The following is a 16,271-nucleotide window of genomic DNA, read 5'->3' as shown; positions in this document are numbered from 1 at the left end:
AGCGGCCGCCGCCGGCCACGGGGCGCGCTCCAGCCCGGCCGCCCGCCCAGCCCAGCCCAGCGCGCGCCGACGGCCCAGCGGGGGCGCACGCGCCGCCAGGGCACCGCGGGCGAGGGGCGCGCTGCAGCCCCCGCAGGACGCTGCGGCTCTTGGGCAGGTGTTTACCTACACCCAGGGGTAGCGCGGCCAGGAGGAGGCAGGCCTGCAAATAACCCCCTCCCCAGGCTCTGCCTGCTGCAGGCGGAGATCGGAGGAAACGCGCTGACCCAACCCCTGCCTCTCTGCGCCCAGTGTCCTCTGGGTGTTCTCAGAGCACTTCACAAGCCTGCAGAGTCGCGCTCAGACGTGAGGACAAACGCCCCGGACAGCAGCTGGACGCGCTCGAGGGCGTGGCTGTATCCTCCGGCCTCTTCCACGGCGAGACAGGGGCACCCCCACTCTGGCCGGCGAGACTCTGCAGGGATGCTCAGGTGCAGGCACGGGGCTCACAGAATTAAAACTCTCCGTTTACCATGAAGATCAAGCGCGAGCGGCAATAACAATCTTAGCGGCCTGGATGCGGCCCGTCGGGGACTAGGAGCGCAGTGGCGCGGGGAGGCGCGGGTGGCGTCGGGTTTGGACAGTCAGCGGGGCGCAGCCACAAGGCCTTGGGAAGATGCTGGAGAAGGGCCGGAAAGCAGGCATAGGGGTAACACTTGGCTGGGGGGGAAACTCTTCGGAGATGGGAACAGTTCTGAGAAGCCCCCACCCCCCCAAAGAACAGCCCAGGGCCCTGCAGTATTTTGGATGGTGCGTCACAGGGAGCGCAACCTCATCTGCAGTCTGGACTTTGGGATTTGAATTCCGGATACAACAATGTACCAAGTAGCTGACATTATTAAACAAATTTTTTTTTAATTAAAAAATTTATGCATACAAGAACTGGGGGGTAGGCCAGAGGTGCAGGGGGGTGGTGGTGAGAGGATTCCTCAGGGCCATAGTGGGGAGCAGCACAGGCAGATCTACTGAAATACATTGCTGAGGGGAGCAGTGGGCGAGAGATGCACCCTGTGGGTCCGCTTCCTGGCCAGGGATTGAACTCAACAACCCCCGTGCCATCAGGGAGGCCCCTTGAACAAATTCTTTTACAGTTCTGTGCTTTTGTCAACTGTAGAAGTGTGTGTTGTGGGAGGAGGAAGAGATGAAGTGAGGCATAAATAAGAAACCTTGCTAAATTAGGTTTATGTGAGGATGAACTATGTGAAGTCACCATCTTTTTGACAGAAGGGTCAAACACTGCAAGTTCTACGATGCACACTCAGATGTCAGCCAGAACACTGTGGTAAACACTCAGATGTCAGCCGGAAGAAACCTATTTGAGCACCTGCGATACCATATGGCTTTTATTAGACTAAATAAATACAAATGGCCTCTTTGCGCTTTGTTTTTTAGGTTTTTTTTTTAAGGGGGGTGCAAATATATTCACATCTAACCTAATACTTTGTTTTTTCATCAAACTTTTGCACCTTCCACAAGATCAAATTTGGAGTTTGAGGATACTGGGTTCATTCATTCATGTGTCTTGTGTCCAAGTCAGTCACCACCACTCTGTTCCGCCTTGCCTGGACACTTAGCATAGCCCAGGACAGGTCCTGCTGTATCCACTCTTTTTCTTTTTCTTTTTTTTTTTTTTAATAGAGGCATATTTTATTTATTTATTTGTTTGTTTGTTTATACAAGCACTGGGTACAGTCAGAAGCGCGGGAGGGTGAGAGAATTCACCAGAGCCAGAGCGGGGAGCAGAGCAGGCAGAAGGACCGAAGTACACTGCTGAGGGGAGCAGCGGGCGGCAGGAGAGGTCTGCGCGCCATGCGGGACCCTCCTCTGGTGGCCGGGAAGCAGCCGGGGATCGAACCGGCGCCGCAGAGGCTGCGGGCAGCTTCGCAACCCAGCGCTCAACCGCTGCGCCACCGGGGAGGCCCTGTATCCACTCTTGTTCACACTCCCCCCTCCCAATGCCATCGCTTCTCTTTTCTTCTTTAAATCAGTTTCATTGGGATATAATTTATGTCTACACCACAAGCATACCTAATTTAATTGTACAGATCAATGAATTTTGACCAATGTGAATGTCCAGGTAGCCACCGCAGGTACAACAGAGAACCTTCCTATGATCCAATTTCCTCTTGTGCATGATAGGAAAAAAACTGTGGTTCCAGGCAAAACAATGCATCACCTCCTTCTGAGTGGTCCGAGTTCAGTCTTTGATGGCCTTTGAGCTATTGCATGATTCTGTAGGTTGTAGGTAACTTAGTAGCAAAACAAAATAATTCTTTGTCCGTAGAAATGCAAATTCTGCCCTGTTCTGTAGAGGTTCAACTGATCTTCCTCGCTGAGTGTGGAAGAAACAAACCAGTTGTGTTTTCACTGGCACATTCATTTCTGTATTCCCGCTCTGTAAATGTGTTTCACTCTCTCTTTTGAACTGATTATAATATCCTTATGTTTCCTATTGAACATGTTTTAAATACAATCTTTAATTGATGCTCATTTTTATATTTGTTGGAGTCATGATTGGTTAAAAAACATTATTTTAACAGTCCCATTGCAAAGATAATCCCTACCCTCCACCCTTTGCTCTTGGCAACCACTGATCCACTCACTCGCTGTCACTCTAGGCTAGTCGTGCCTTCCTAGCATTTCATATCAATGGAATTGTTAGGGTGTGACAGAGGGGTACCCCAGGACCCTCAAACTTGCATGCTTTAAATGGGTCAGGCCATCTGTGTGCACAAAGTTGTTAGTGTGAAAGGTCTTTCATAGAATTGATGTGCTTAGAGAGAGAAAAAAGAATATTCCAAATAAAACACTCGATCCCCTTGTGGACATTTACCCAAGTGTCTGGCCAAACACTGCTGCCTGGAAGGGAGGCGGCTGAGGCCCCAGAGCTTGCCAGAAGTCTAAGGCGCCTTCTGGCAGGGATAGAAAAGGGCAAAAGGGGCCCGGCAAGACTGGGATGAAAGGAGGAAAATCAGAGAACAAATCAAGATAAAGGCCGGCATCCCCACGTCGCTCACGTGCGTCTCTCTCTGCTCAGTGTCTACGTGTCTCTCCTCCAAGCCCCCGATCCAAGTCCAAAGCCAAGGAAGTGAGCCCTTCCTCCACGTGTCTGCCAGAGCCCATCTGCCGCGCAGGTTCTGTGCTTCACCTGGCTCCTCAGCTCCCCCCACAGCGGAGCGTGGCACCTCCCCAACAGAATCAGGGTCACGTGTTGTTTTATTTGGCTTCTTCAGCGTGTTTTTGAGATTCCTCCATCTTGTAGGTATGGTCCTTGCTACACTATCCGAAGGATAGACCGCATCTGTTTACCCACTCACCATGATGGCATGTGGCTTCTTTTCACTTTGGGTCTGGTATGAAGCAAGCAGCTGTGAACACCCACGGGCACGGCCTGTGTAGATGTGCTCTCATGTCTCTTGGCTGAATGCAATGGCTGCCCCCAAACTGCCAAATTGTTCTCTCAAATGGCTGTTTCATTTTGCATCTCCACATACGTGCTAATACTTAGCATTATAATTCTTTTTAAACGTAGCTATTCTAGTGGATGAGTGGTAGAATCTTCATGTAGTTTGACAGTGCGTTTCCCTAATGCTCAGCGATGTTGGGCCATTTATTTTTTAAAGATTTATTTATGTATGCATACAAGAACTGGGGTACAGGCCAGAGATGCGGGGCGGGGGGGGTGGCAGATGAGAGAATTCACTAGAGACAGAGTGGGAGGCAGGACAGGCGGATCTACTGAAATACACTGCTGAGGGGAGCAGCGGTCGCGACAGGAGAGGTCTGCTGCACCCTGTGGGTTGCTCCCTGGCTGGGGTTCTGCAGATAGCTTCGTAGTGCTGAGACTTAACCCCTTGCGCCACCAGGGAGGTCCTACTGGCCATTTATTAATGTACCTCATTTGTGAGGTGCTTGTTCAAATCCTCTGCCTCTCTTTTATGGAATAATTTCATGGCCGAGTTTTAAGGGTTCTTTGTACATTCTGGATAGAAAACCTTCATGGACATGTGTGTTGTGCATCTTTTATCCCAGTCTGAGTTTTGTCTTCTCGTCTTGCTATTTTAAAGTTGTCACTTTAAGTCCAGTTTATCAGTTATTTTCAGTCATTCTTCTTGTGTCATAAGAAACATCGCCTAACCCAAAGTCACAGATTTTTCATGTTTTCTTCTATAAGTTTTATAGTTTTAACATTCAGATCTATGACTTGATTACTGTATAAATGGGTTGAAGTTCATTTCCCCTTAGATACACAGTTTTGCCATCACTGGATAAAATAACTGTACTTTTCCCACTGAATTAACTTGGCATATGTCAAAGGTCAATTTACTATACAGCAGTTGGTATATTTCTGGAGTCTCATTGATTTGTATGACCATCCTAATGCCAAGTTTACCATCCTTATACTGTAGCTTTGTAGAAAGTTATGAAGTCAGGTAATGTAAGTTTTTTCAAGATTGTCTAGGTCTTATATTTCTATGTAAATTTTATCAGCTTGTCAGTCTACAAAAGCATGCTAGTGGTTATCTCTTTCAGTAAACTTTCCACTAGTTTCTACCAGTGCCCGAGATAAACTCCTAGCAGCCCAATGCAGCCCCAGCTACCATCCCCTTGCCAGCCTAGCCCCACCTCACCATTCACCCTCCATCTTTGCTCATGAAGTTCATCACACCAACGTTCTTTCAGACCCTCCAATCCTCAGGAAACTAGTTTCCTCTATCACTGCTAACCCAGCTACTGGTTACAATCTTTTATCATGTTCTCTAGCACTCAGTATGTGTGTGTATATACATCACTTAGTATATATATTAGCACTTTGTGTGTATATCACTTAGTGTATGTGTATATATATATATATATCACTTAGTATATATATTAGCACTTAGTGTGTGTGTGTATATATCACTCTGTGTGTGTGTGTGTGTGTATGCCTATTTGTTTACTAGAAAGTAGGAGCCCCACTGACTTGTTCACTCTGTTGCCAGTAATGCTCAGTGCAGTGCCTGGCATGGAAGTAGCACTAGGTATTTATTGGTTGAATGAACAAAGGCAGATGTATCTTTCTGAATATTTTATTGGGGAAAAACAATATATTTATTTGCATGGGATGATTCTTAAGTCATTTTGAGTAGTTCTGTTTGTAACATTTACACTCAAAATGGAGACATCTACCCCCAACCCAGTATGGATAGCTTTAGTGTTCCAAAAAAATTAAAAAGGGAGATGGGAGTAAGGAGAAAGAGTGACATTTTAACACACTACTAAAATTTAAAAAATGTTTATTTACATTTCCCCTTCTCTGTCAGATTATACGAACATTACAGCAGTGGAGAGGGGTTATCACAGCACCTCTTGCAAATTCCAGATTACAGGTAAATTGGTGAAAGGAAAATTATGGGCCAACAAAATAAGGAGCTCAGCTCCCCGTAAGCTATTTTTCTATTCCTATTCTCTTTCCCCCTTCTCTTAATGTTAGCTATCTTTCTACAGAGAGGGATCATCAAGACTGTGGGCATGCTGGCCCAAGTTCAGGGTCATACCACCAGTATCATGTGAAGAACCATCAGGAATGCTTTTTATCATTCCCACATTGGTCTAACATCACAGAGGTTACAAGGCCTAATATTCAGTGTGGAGACTGTCACCACTCTACTCTAGCCAGTGATAAACCCACACTCCTTACAAGGCCTGGGCTAAGTGACCAAGCTTTGCACAAGGAACTCGGGAATTGTGCTGGAGAAAGCATTCGGAGTTGGCTCAAGGCTCCCCGTGCCTGTCAGGGTCACATCCACACACACGGCAACGAGGCAGGACAGGCAGCGTGTCAGGTACTTGCTTTTGCCTTTCATTCAACCTCCCCAGAGTTGCTCTGAAAGAACAGAACTTTGGGTATTGCTTCAGTAAAAACACAGTAACTGTAGTTTACAAGTCTTTGCATCCTTTAGGGCCACTTTATTATAACTCATCATACCACAGAGAATCACAGTTTAAGGCCATTTATCACACATACTATGTAGTAAGCAAGAGCTGGCCACAGCCTCCCACTAAGTCACTCTCAAGGGTCAAGGGGAATGTGACGCCCTCAGAGTCCCTGTGAAGACTAGGCCAATCATTTTGAATAAGAGCTCAAGCTAGCCCCTATGGTTTCCTCCCCAGAACTCAATCTATAGCAAAAAGTCACTGGAAACCACGAACAGGGCAACTGCATTTCCTATACAGATACACACGAAGGAGACACTAGCCAATCCTGGCATTTCCTCCATATGAGGGAGGAAGCCAGCCTTCTAATTGGGCTATCTGGGACATGGCACCCAGCTAGAAGCCTGACATTACATTTCATGTGGATAACGCTGAGGCGAGAAGGGACATACTCTTCTCCAAGTGAAAGGAATTTTGATTAACTGGCTTAATGGATTAAGATGCTTACTGGGCACTGAGCTTCCAGGTTAAGCAGGTAGCAGCATATCTATAGGCTCTGGGGCTGCATTTAAGCAAGCAGCTGCTCAACAGCTAAGAAGAATCCTTTGACTTTCCTAGCTCCCCCTTCACAAGCCCTTTGGGCTACACTAATTTTACCTGTATGAAATACTCAACAGTTCTTGAACTTCAAGAAGATAGACAGAAGAAAAATCACTACTCTCCCCCTTTCTCTAAAAACACAGACTATAGCAAGTAGAGATTAAAGCCCATTTTGGCTTACCTATACCAGCAAGAAAGACGCCCTGGGAATTAGGTCACAGCGATTCTCTATGTAAGAGAACCAGGAAATAGTAAATTGCATTTAACTTTCTCTAGGGGGTTCTGCCACACGCCCACAAATTCCTACAAAACAAAAACCAAAATTCTCCTTCTTCACTGCCTATGGCATGAGTGGGGCCAGAGAGCCTCATCAGTCTGCAAAGAGGGACCGGGGAGGGGCACAGGCAGTGCGGATATCATCACTTTCCCCACTTCTCAGCTCCGCCTAAGCCATTCTTCCTCACGGTTTTTGAGAAGTGAAGCGTATTAGACTCTCATATTCTGCCAGATTCTAGACTGCACCAGCCCGGAGAACCTTAGATAGAGGCTCCCTGGAGCAGGGAAGAGAGAAGCCTGCCCACAGCGGCTCCCACCACGTGAAGCTGAGTAGGAGGGGACAGGGCATCTCTACCACCCCCAGGCGCAGCACCACAGAGAGTCTCCGGAAGTGGAATTCTAAAAACTGAGACGTGAGAGGTACAGAAAGAAAAGGCCAAATACAGGGGGGCGGAGTTACCGAGACAAACCACTGAAGGGATATTCAATCCCCGCCTCTGAGAGAGCACCACATCAACGCACCAGTCCGTGCAACAACGTGGCTCCAGGAGCCCGCGGCTTGTTCTGACCATTGGAAACCCGCACTGGCTCAAGCAAGCCTGATGTGGTGATGAAAGGACGAAGATACTGGTTTTGAAATGAGCAAGTAGTTCTTTGGGCTCTGGAGGCTAGGCGGTTATTTAAAGGGAAGAGATTTTCCAAAGCAAAGCAGAAAGTAAAAAAAAAAAAAAAAAAAAAAGTGCTCGAAAGACCTTACCCATGAACATTCTCCATCAGTATTTACTTGCTTTAGAACGAACATACCACGTCCTAGGTTAGAGCTTTTAAAATAAAGGTGGGAGGAGAAACTGCCACTCGACTCAATCCAATCTTTTGTGTATGATTTTTGTGTCCCCTAGTCACACATTTTCTGGTTTCTGATGTGATCTGCAGAAAGAGGTCTGACAGACTTGAAATAGACAAAGACAATGTTAAGTTAAAAGAGGGATGAGGAAAAGGGGTAAAGACTAGTCACAGCTCAACTTTGGTCCTGACGGTCAGCTGACACCTGTTAGGATCCTGATTCCGGAATCAGGCTGCAGCAAACCGTGTACTAAACAATATCTCTATGTCGCAGATTTCTACACATTCCCAATGGATTTATTTATATACATTTATATTTCCCCCAAGTGCTTGGTTAAATAATGATTCATGTGATATGACTGGACCCTAGATTTATATTACAATTTCAAGAAGAGACAGTCAAGTGTATATAATGTTTTGTCCTCCAGAAAGTCAAAGTCTGGGAGAGCACACGAGTTTTGTCTCTTCAAAATAAACTTGTAACTTAACTACATTTATCCTGAAATAACTTTGCACCAGCAAAGGGATTTATATATATCTATATTATTTTTTTCTTTTTCGGATGCTCATACTGACATTTTGTATTGCAGTGATTTCATGCAAGCCAAATTAAAAACACTAGCAGGTAAGTTCACTGCTTGAAATTTGTGACTTTTACAAACAGTAGAATATTAAAATAGTAGCTGTAGTGTGAAGGCTAATGGAATTCTATGGTGAGGAATTAGAAATGCAGGAAAGGGTAGCAACATATTTTACTTAGTTGTCACAATCTCTTCTTTATTTCTGTACCTGCTAAACATATTCCCTGCATCTCTACTTGGTTCTTCTAGTCATCTCTCTCTAGTCTTTAAAAAAGTAAAATGAAAACCTTGGAATATTTCAAGGGCTTAAAGCTCTCAGATGCTGAGAGTGATCAAAGATAACTTATACTAAAGACATGAAAAGAAAACTTCACGAACAGCAACAGTGCTTATGTCCTCCAGTCCACATATCTGCACAAACATACCACAAGTCATGACAGATGCCCAGAAGAATTTGGACTGAGACTCTTTACCAACAAAGGGAGGCGTCTCAAAAACAGAAGATGTGCAAAACCGATTTCACACACTGTTTCCGATCCTTCCCCCACAATACTTGAAGGTTGCTAAAAGACAAGCTGATTTTGGGTATAAGAAAGTTAAAAGCTCTATTCACTGAAGCTTTGGTCAACAGAAAAGAAGTAAGAACATTTAACATGGTAAATTTCAGATTGGCTCTTTGGTCAAGCAGTGCAAAGCTCTCCGAAAGAAATTCCCTTCCCTGTCATGAAAACTGTCAAAACAGATGATCCCAGTGGATCCTAGTTTAGCAAAAAGATGTGTGTTCAGATTTTTCAGGGAGGAAAAAAAAAGTAATGGAAGATAAAGAGACCCTATATCCCAGACACCAGCATAGAAAAGTCTTATTAAGACATTAAAAGAGAACTAACAGTCAAAAGAGTAATATTTAAATGGGTCCATTAAAAAAAATCACTTCTACCCTTAAATAGGAACATGCAAAATGATTTCTGAGCAGAGGATTTACCAACCTTTTTCCTTTATCAGTTTTAATTCTAATCTGGACCCAGACACAGGCAGAAGCTGTCTATTTTAAAAAGTAGAAAGCTGGAAGGAGCCTGGGTTGTAATCAGTTCTCTCTTCTGCCCCGCCCTCTCACCTGGCAGGTGTGCCCATCTCAACTCTCCTGAGCAACTCTGGACACAGTGAGGTGGGAGAGGCAGCTTCACCACAGAGGTCTGAGCAGGGTGGGTGGGATGTGGGTGCTTTTAAGACGAGTGTTAGGTTACAGAATGGGAAGAACCCAGAAACTGGATGTACCCTCAAATGGTAACCATTACAAAGAAATATTGCATGTGAAGGGAGAAGTCAGGTGGAACAAGGCCAAGCCCTGGAGGCTCCCGGCCAGGGGGTGTTAGAGTGAAGTTAGAGTTCACTGTTGTTCTTAAACGTCTAAACGAAAGACCAAAGGGAAGACACGCTGGCTGAGGACCTGACTGACTGACTGGGATTCCAAAGTTGGCGACCTCTGAGACCTGGACTGGAAGTAAGTGGAAGGCACTTGCTCCCGAGGGAGGAGGCCAGGTGAGCCTCAAGGCTGCAGTGATGGGCTGGGGGAGGGCCAAGGCCTGTGTGGTTAGCCAAAGACAGGACAGGGTCAGTGTGATTTCACAAGTAGAATAGTTATAAAATAAAACATTTTTTAATGGACAAAAAAGCAAAGTGAGTCTACCTCTTTTTGGTAAAGGTGAAATATAGTAAAGGAAGGATATGAAGTAATTTTCACTATTTACAGAATGACATTTAGAGTGGAGGTGGCCACCATCAGCAGTTGAGGCAATGTCTTTCACGTGAGATGGCCACAGAAGCGTGGCTCCTGGAACAGTGCAGGAGGGCCACACACTGTCCTAGGTGAGGGAGATTCCTCTAAGGGAGCACCAAAAAGGCTCAGTCTTCTGTTTCTTCATATGTAGTCTCGTCAAAGGGTCTGTCCAGTAGAGGCACCAACCGATGGCGGGAGTACTTCAGCTGCAACAGGTCCCCAACTTCATCTATTTCTTTCAAAGCCTAAAAAACAGACAGAGCAGAACTTAGTCTGAGCCAGTAGGAGGCAGGCACGCCTGATGCTTTTTCTGAAAACAGTCATGGCAAGGTCATCCTCTGGGGGGACCTTTCGAGCCTGTGCTTACTGAGATCAGACTGCAGGACAGCTAGGAAAAGAGCTGCCTTTTCAGGTGACCATGAATAATGGGTTGTGAACAGCAGGTATGCAGGAGAAAGGGTAGACTTCACCAAATGCCTGGCAGAAAAAGGTACATGTACCCTGAATTTGCAGGTCTGGCTACAATTTGTCATCCCTCTTTTTATATTAAATATTTGCTCTTTTCTATAATCACACTGCCAGAAAACGATGACAAGTCTGCCTTGAGATGCTTCCTAAATGCTGGATGAAAGTGGAAGCTACTGGGAGGAGACTGGGCAGGTAGTAGCTGTAGGTATAGCAAGGAGAGGATGGAACTGGTATTTGAATTAAGATCTGATTTTAAAGTCCAAAATTGTCCAAAGAGAGATGATCTTGTCTTCCTTTAAAACTATCTCCATAACTTTCTTTTCTAAAGTGTCCGGGGATTTGTCAAGAAGATGGCTTCACATCAATTCCAAAGAACACCTGCACCCCTATGTTTATAGCAGCACTGTTTACAATAGCTAAGCTTTGGAAACAACCCAAATGCCCAAAAATAGATGACTGGATCAAGAAGATGTGGTACATATATACCATGGAATATTACTCAGCATTCAAAAAAGATAAACACATGCAATTTGCAGCAACATGGATGGCGCTGGAAGGGATCATGCTCAGCGAAATAAGCCAAAAAGAAAAAGAAAAATACCGGATGGTCTCACTCATAGCAGGAATCTAGAAAACTTAAATAAGGGACCAGGAAAATGAATAACTATAAGAAAGTGAAAATCAAAATCAACAAAAAACTATGAACCAGAGACACTTTTAGGGGGGCGGGGGCGGGAGGGGAGGGATTGGGGTCAGAATGGGGGGGCTGCAATTGTATGGGGAATATAACAATAAAATTTATTATAAAAAAAACAAACAAAAACAAACAAACAAACAAACAAACAAACAAACAAAAAAAAAGAAGATGGCTTCAAAGGAAGTTCACTGCTTTGCTCTGGGAAGAATTGAGAGGTCCAGATAGGCACCCAACTCAGAGAATCCTGTGATGTGTCTGTACCGCACAATCACCAGGGACCAAGCTGACGGAGAATGACAGAACAGACGTGGAAGAAAATCAAATTCAAAGAAACTGTAAGTAAAACAAAAAGACACCCCAATGAACAGGAGAAGTATTTGTACACCATACCTCTAGCAAGGGGGTGATATCCAAGACCTACAAAGAACTTAAACAACTCAACAAAAAGAAAACAAACAACCTAATCAAAAAATGGGCAGGAGAGCTACACACACAGGCACTTCTCCAAAAATACATATAGATGTGGCCAACAGGTACATGAAGAAATGTTTATTATCACTTACTGTCAGGGAAATGCAAATCAAACTCACAAGATACCACCTTGCACGTGTGAGAAGGGCCCATATTGAAAAGGCCAGAGCGGCCAGCACCTTGGAAAGCTGTGTGGATGCTGCTCAAAAGACAAAAAAATGTATCAGCCATTCGGCCCAGCAACTTCACTCCCAGGTATCCACCCAAAGAATACAAAGATTTGAAGGGAAATCTGCACTCCTATGTTCACTGCAGCACTATTTACAGCTGAGCTATGGAAATGACCTAAATGCCCAAATACAGATGAGCTGATCAAGAAGATGGAGTCCTACTCAGCTATCAACACAACGAAAACAAAAAACTGGCATTTGCAACAACATGGATAAAACAGGAGGGGATTATGTTAAGAGAAATACTGGAAGGTATCCCTTATAGATAGCACACAGAGAAATCAAGAAAAGGGCCAGATAAAGTCAAACTAACAACAAACCTTAGAGAGCTGACTAAAACTGAGGTCTCCCTGGTGGCCTACGGATTAAGTCTCAGAGCTATATCACTCAAACCCCAGCCAGGAAGCTACACACATGGCTTAGCAGACCTCTCCTGTCTCGCCTGCTGCTTCCCTCAGCAGTGTATTTCAGTCAGTCTGCCTGTTCTGTTCCCCACTCTGTCTCTGGTGAATCCTCTTACCTCCTGCATTCTGGCCTGTATCCCAGTTCTTTATGCATAAATAAGTAAATAATCTTTTAAAAAAAAAGTTGACTAAAACTGAGGCAAACGAGGAGGAGAAGCAGGGGTGAGATCAAGGAGTAGAGGAACACAATGGACTGTGGGGGCTTTGGTGGTGTGTGTGGTGTGGCAACAATACCTGAAGCAGGAGATCCTATACTTCTAACTCAAAAACAACATTGGAAACTGATCTTACTGCAATTAAACAAACAAAAAACCTTTTCTGTGAAACCTGCTTGATGATTTTTTCAAAGAAAATGTTTCTTATAAAAGAGTTCAAACACTGAGTGAGGCAAGTTATGAAACAACAAGTCTCCCCTCCATTGTTGCACTTGCACTACCTGCTGGAGGCGTAATCTTTGTATGGTTTCTTATACATGTATTTTAATTATTTTTTTAAAAGATTTATTTATTTATACAAGAACCAGGGCACAGGCCAGATGCACGGGAGGGTGAAAGGATTCACCAGAGACAGAGTGGGGAACAGAACAGGCAGACCGATGAAATACACTGCTGAGGGGAGCAGCAGGCACGACAGGAGAGGTCTGCTGCGCCATGTGGGACCCTCGCTGGCCAGGATCGAACCGGCACTGCAGAGGCTGCAGACAGTTTCACAGCCACAGCACTGTGCTCAACCGCCTGTGCCACCAGGGGAGGCCCTTATACATGTATTTTAAAATAAACTCAGTGGACACATAAATATATACAGGAAAGTACATGAAACAATCAGTTGAGAGTTAACCTTCCCAAAAAGCAGCAAAAAGAGCCAAAGAAAAAATCCCAATACAAGACAGGGATGGGATGTGTGGTTGGAAATTGTAAGAAAAAAAATTTAAGGGAACGCTAGGGGAACTCGAAGCCCGAGATACCTCTCAAAGAGGAATCCATGCAAGAGAACAAAGATTCTGGAATCCCAATCAAGGCACTAAGCACAGGTCACAGGATGCTGTTCTCAATTCATGGCAGCTTGCCAGCCTGCCCCTTACTCCCCAAGCACCTGCAGACTTTACCTGGGTCCCAATCACAACCCCTCACATACAATGGCTGTACCTGTGCCACCACCTGGTCAGACTGCCAAACAGTACGGCGGCGGGAGAAACCTGGGGCCTGCGTATGACTCTACATGTCCCACACTCATTCTTAGGGTTACAGCCCCTGTGAAAATGTGAAAATGTCTATCTTCCAGTTCAGAAAAGGGAACCAGTTAATTATTATAAGATATACTTATCTGTTAAATTCATCCTTAAATTTAATTTTTTTAAATAATAAATTTTATTTTTATATTCCCCCATACAATTGCAAACGCCCCATTCTGACCCCAATCCTTCCCCTCCCGCGCCCCACCCCCCAAAAACTGTCTCTGGTTCATAGTTTTCTGTTGATTTTGATTTTCACTTTCTTATATTCATTTTCCTGGTCCCTTATTTAAGTTCTCTAGATTCCTGCTATGAGTGAGACCATCCGGTATTTTTCTTTTTCTTTTTGGCTTATTTCGCTGAGCATGATCATGCTTAAATTTAATTTTTAAAACCCATGTTTGTAGAGAAAAAAAATCACCAGTAAATAACATTCCCTTATGTATTCTGGTGTAAGAAAAAAATATTCTTTACTTTAAATGTGAGATATATAAAAAGCAAACAAGAGTTGGATTTCAATATGGTATCAGAACAGTGGTACTTCTGAGAAGACATTTCACTGAAAGCTACATATGGAAACAATTTAAGATTGAATTTCAGCTGGGAGGCCCCATTAGCCATTTATCCCTGACCTCTGATACAGTATTAATTTAAAACAACACATGATTTACTAAGATCACAAAGTAAAGGACATTTATGAAGTCTGACTTCAGAAGAACTTAATGTTTTCATCAATGTAAAAAAGAAAATGAACAGAGACAGAAAAAAGACCCACAGTAGCCTAGGGGAATTTAGGTTACACGATTTCCTCTGATCTCACACCAAATATTTCAGATGAATAAGTTTTACTTACACAGAAGATAAAATTGTAACTAGAAACTGCTGGCTATTATATGTAGGGCTACCTGGTTATGGGAATAAGGAGCCATTACACGCATCACCATTTGTTACCAGCCTACATTAAAAGTGTGCATCACAGGTAAGGTGCGTTCTTAGGAAGAAAACATGTTAACTGGAGGGGTGAGAATGGTCTTGAATAAAAGCGTATTTGAGGGTAGCTGTGTCTTGATTGTTAAAATAACAGCTAACAGAACTACAATTCACATGCCACAATATTCAACTTTTAAAAGTGTGCAAATCAGTGTTTACTAGTATATTTTATGACTTTCATCATTATCTAATTCTAAAGCAGTATCATCTCAAAAAAGAAGCCCCGTACTCACCTCAATCAATCCTTACTCTTCCCCCAGCCCCTTATGACCACCAACCTGTTTTCTGACCCCATGGATCTGCCTATTCCAGGTATTTCATATAAATGTGGTCTTCTGTGTTGGGCTTTTTTACTTAGCATATTTATTTTTTTAAGATTTATTTTTATTTATTTATGCATACAAGAACTGGGTGTAGGCCAGAGGTGTGGGTGTGTGTGTGGGGTGGGAGGAGGATTCACCATAGATAGTGGGGAACAGGACAGGCCAATCTACTGCAATACACTGCTGAGGGGAGCAGGGGCGAGACAGGCAAGGTCTGCTGCGCCATGTGGGTTAGCTCCCTGGCCAGGGAAGAAGCTCATGCCGCAGTGGCTGGCGATAGCTTGATTGCACTGAGACTTTAACTCCTGTGCCACCAGGGAGGCCCTTAGTGTTAATTTTTTTTTTAAAGATTTATTTATTTATTTATACAAGCACGTGGTACAGTCAGGAAGCGCGGGAGGGTGAGAGAATTCACTGCCAAACAGTACGGCGGCAGGAGAAACCTGGGGCCTGCATATGACTCTATACATGTCCCACACTCATTCTTAGGGTTACAGCCCCATGTGAAAATGTATACCTTCCAGGGCCTCCCCGGTGGCGCAGCGGTTGAGCGCTGGGTTGCGAAGCCTCTGCGGCGCCGGTTCGATCCCCGGCTGCTCCCCAGCCACCGCAGGAGGGTCCCACATGGCGCGCAGACCTCTCCTGCCGCCCGCTGCTCCCCTCAGCAGTGTACTTCGGTCCTTCTGCCTGCTCTGCTCCCCGCTCTGGCTCTGGTGAATTCTCTCACCCTCCCACGCTTCTGACTGTACCCAGTGCTTGTATAAACAAACAAACAAATAAATAAAAATTCATGCCTCTTAAAAAAAAAAAAATGTATACCTTCCAGTTCAGAAAAGGGAACCAGTTAATTATTAATAAGATATATTTATCTGTTAAATTCATTCTTAAATCTAATTTTTAAAACTCATGTTTGCAGAGAAAAAAATTCATCAGTAAATAACATTCCCTTATGTATTCTGGTATAAGAAAAAAATATTCTTCACTTTAAATGTGAGATATATAAAAAGCAAACAAGAGCAGGGAACAGAACAGGCAGACTGATGAAATACACTGCTGAGGGGAGCAGCGGGCGCGGCAGGAGGGGTCTGCATGCTATGTGGGACCCTCGCCAGTGGCCAGGGATCGAACCAGTGCTGCAAAGGCTGCAGGCAGCTAAGCAGGCAGCGCTCAACTGCTGCGCCACCAGGGGAGGCCCCTTAGTGTAATATTTTTATCCATGTTTTAGGGGTTCAACTTCACTCTTTTCCATGTAGCTATCTGCTTGTCCAGTACCATTTACTGAAGAGACTATTCGTTCCCCATTGACTAGTCTTGGCTTCTTTGCTGAAAATTAGTTTGGTCATTGATGTTTGGATTTATTTGTGG

At 44.4% G+C, this 16,271-nt stretch overlaps 1 protein-coding gene across 1 annotated transcript in view; it reads right to left on the bottom strand.

Annotated features, from left to right (window-relative positions):
• Positions 1–10,157: 10,157 nt before the first annotated feature.
• The window catches only part of SPTLC2 (serine palmitoyltransferase long chain base subunit 2), a gene marked incomplete at both ends in the record, with an annotated part of 103,036 nt that continues 96,922 nt past the window's right edge, over positions 10,158–16,271 (bottom strand). The window contains one exon of the mRNA XM_084241079.1: positions 10,158–10,277. Coding sequence (XP_084097205.1) covers positions 10,158–10,277 — 120 coding nt within the window. The remainder of the gene's footprint in view (positions 10,278–16,271) is intronic.

The sequence above is a fragment of the Talpa europaea genome, assembly GCF_964194135.1.
Source record: "Talpa europaea genome assembly, chromosome: 8".
Taxonomy (NCBI): Eukaryota; Metazoa; Chordata; class Mammalia; order Eulipotyphla; family Talpidae; genus Talpa; species Talpa europaea.
This window is presented reverse-complemented; position numbering and strand designations above follow the sequence as displayed.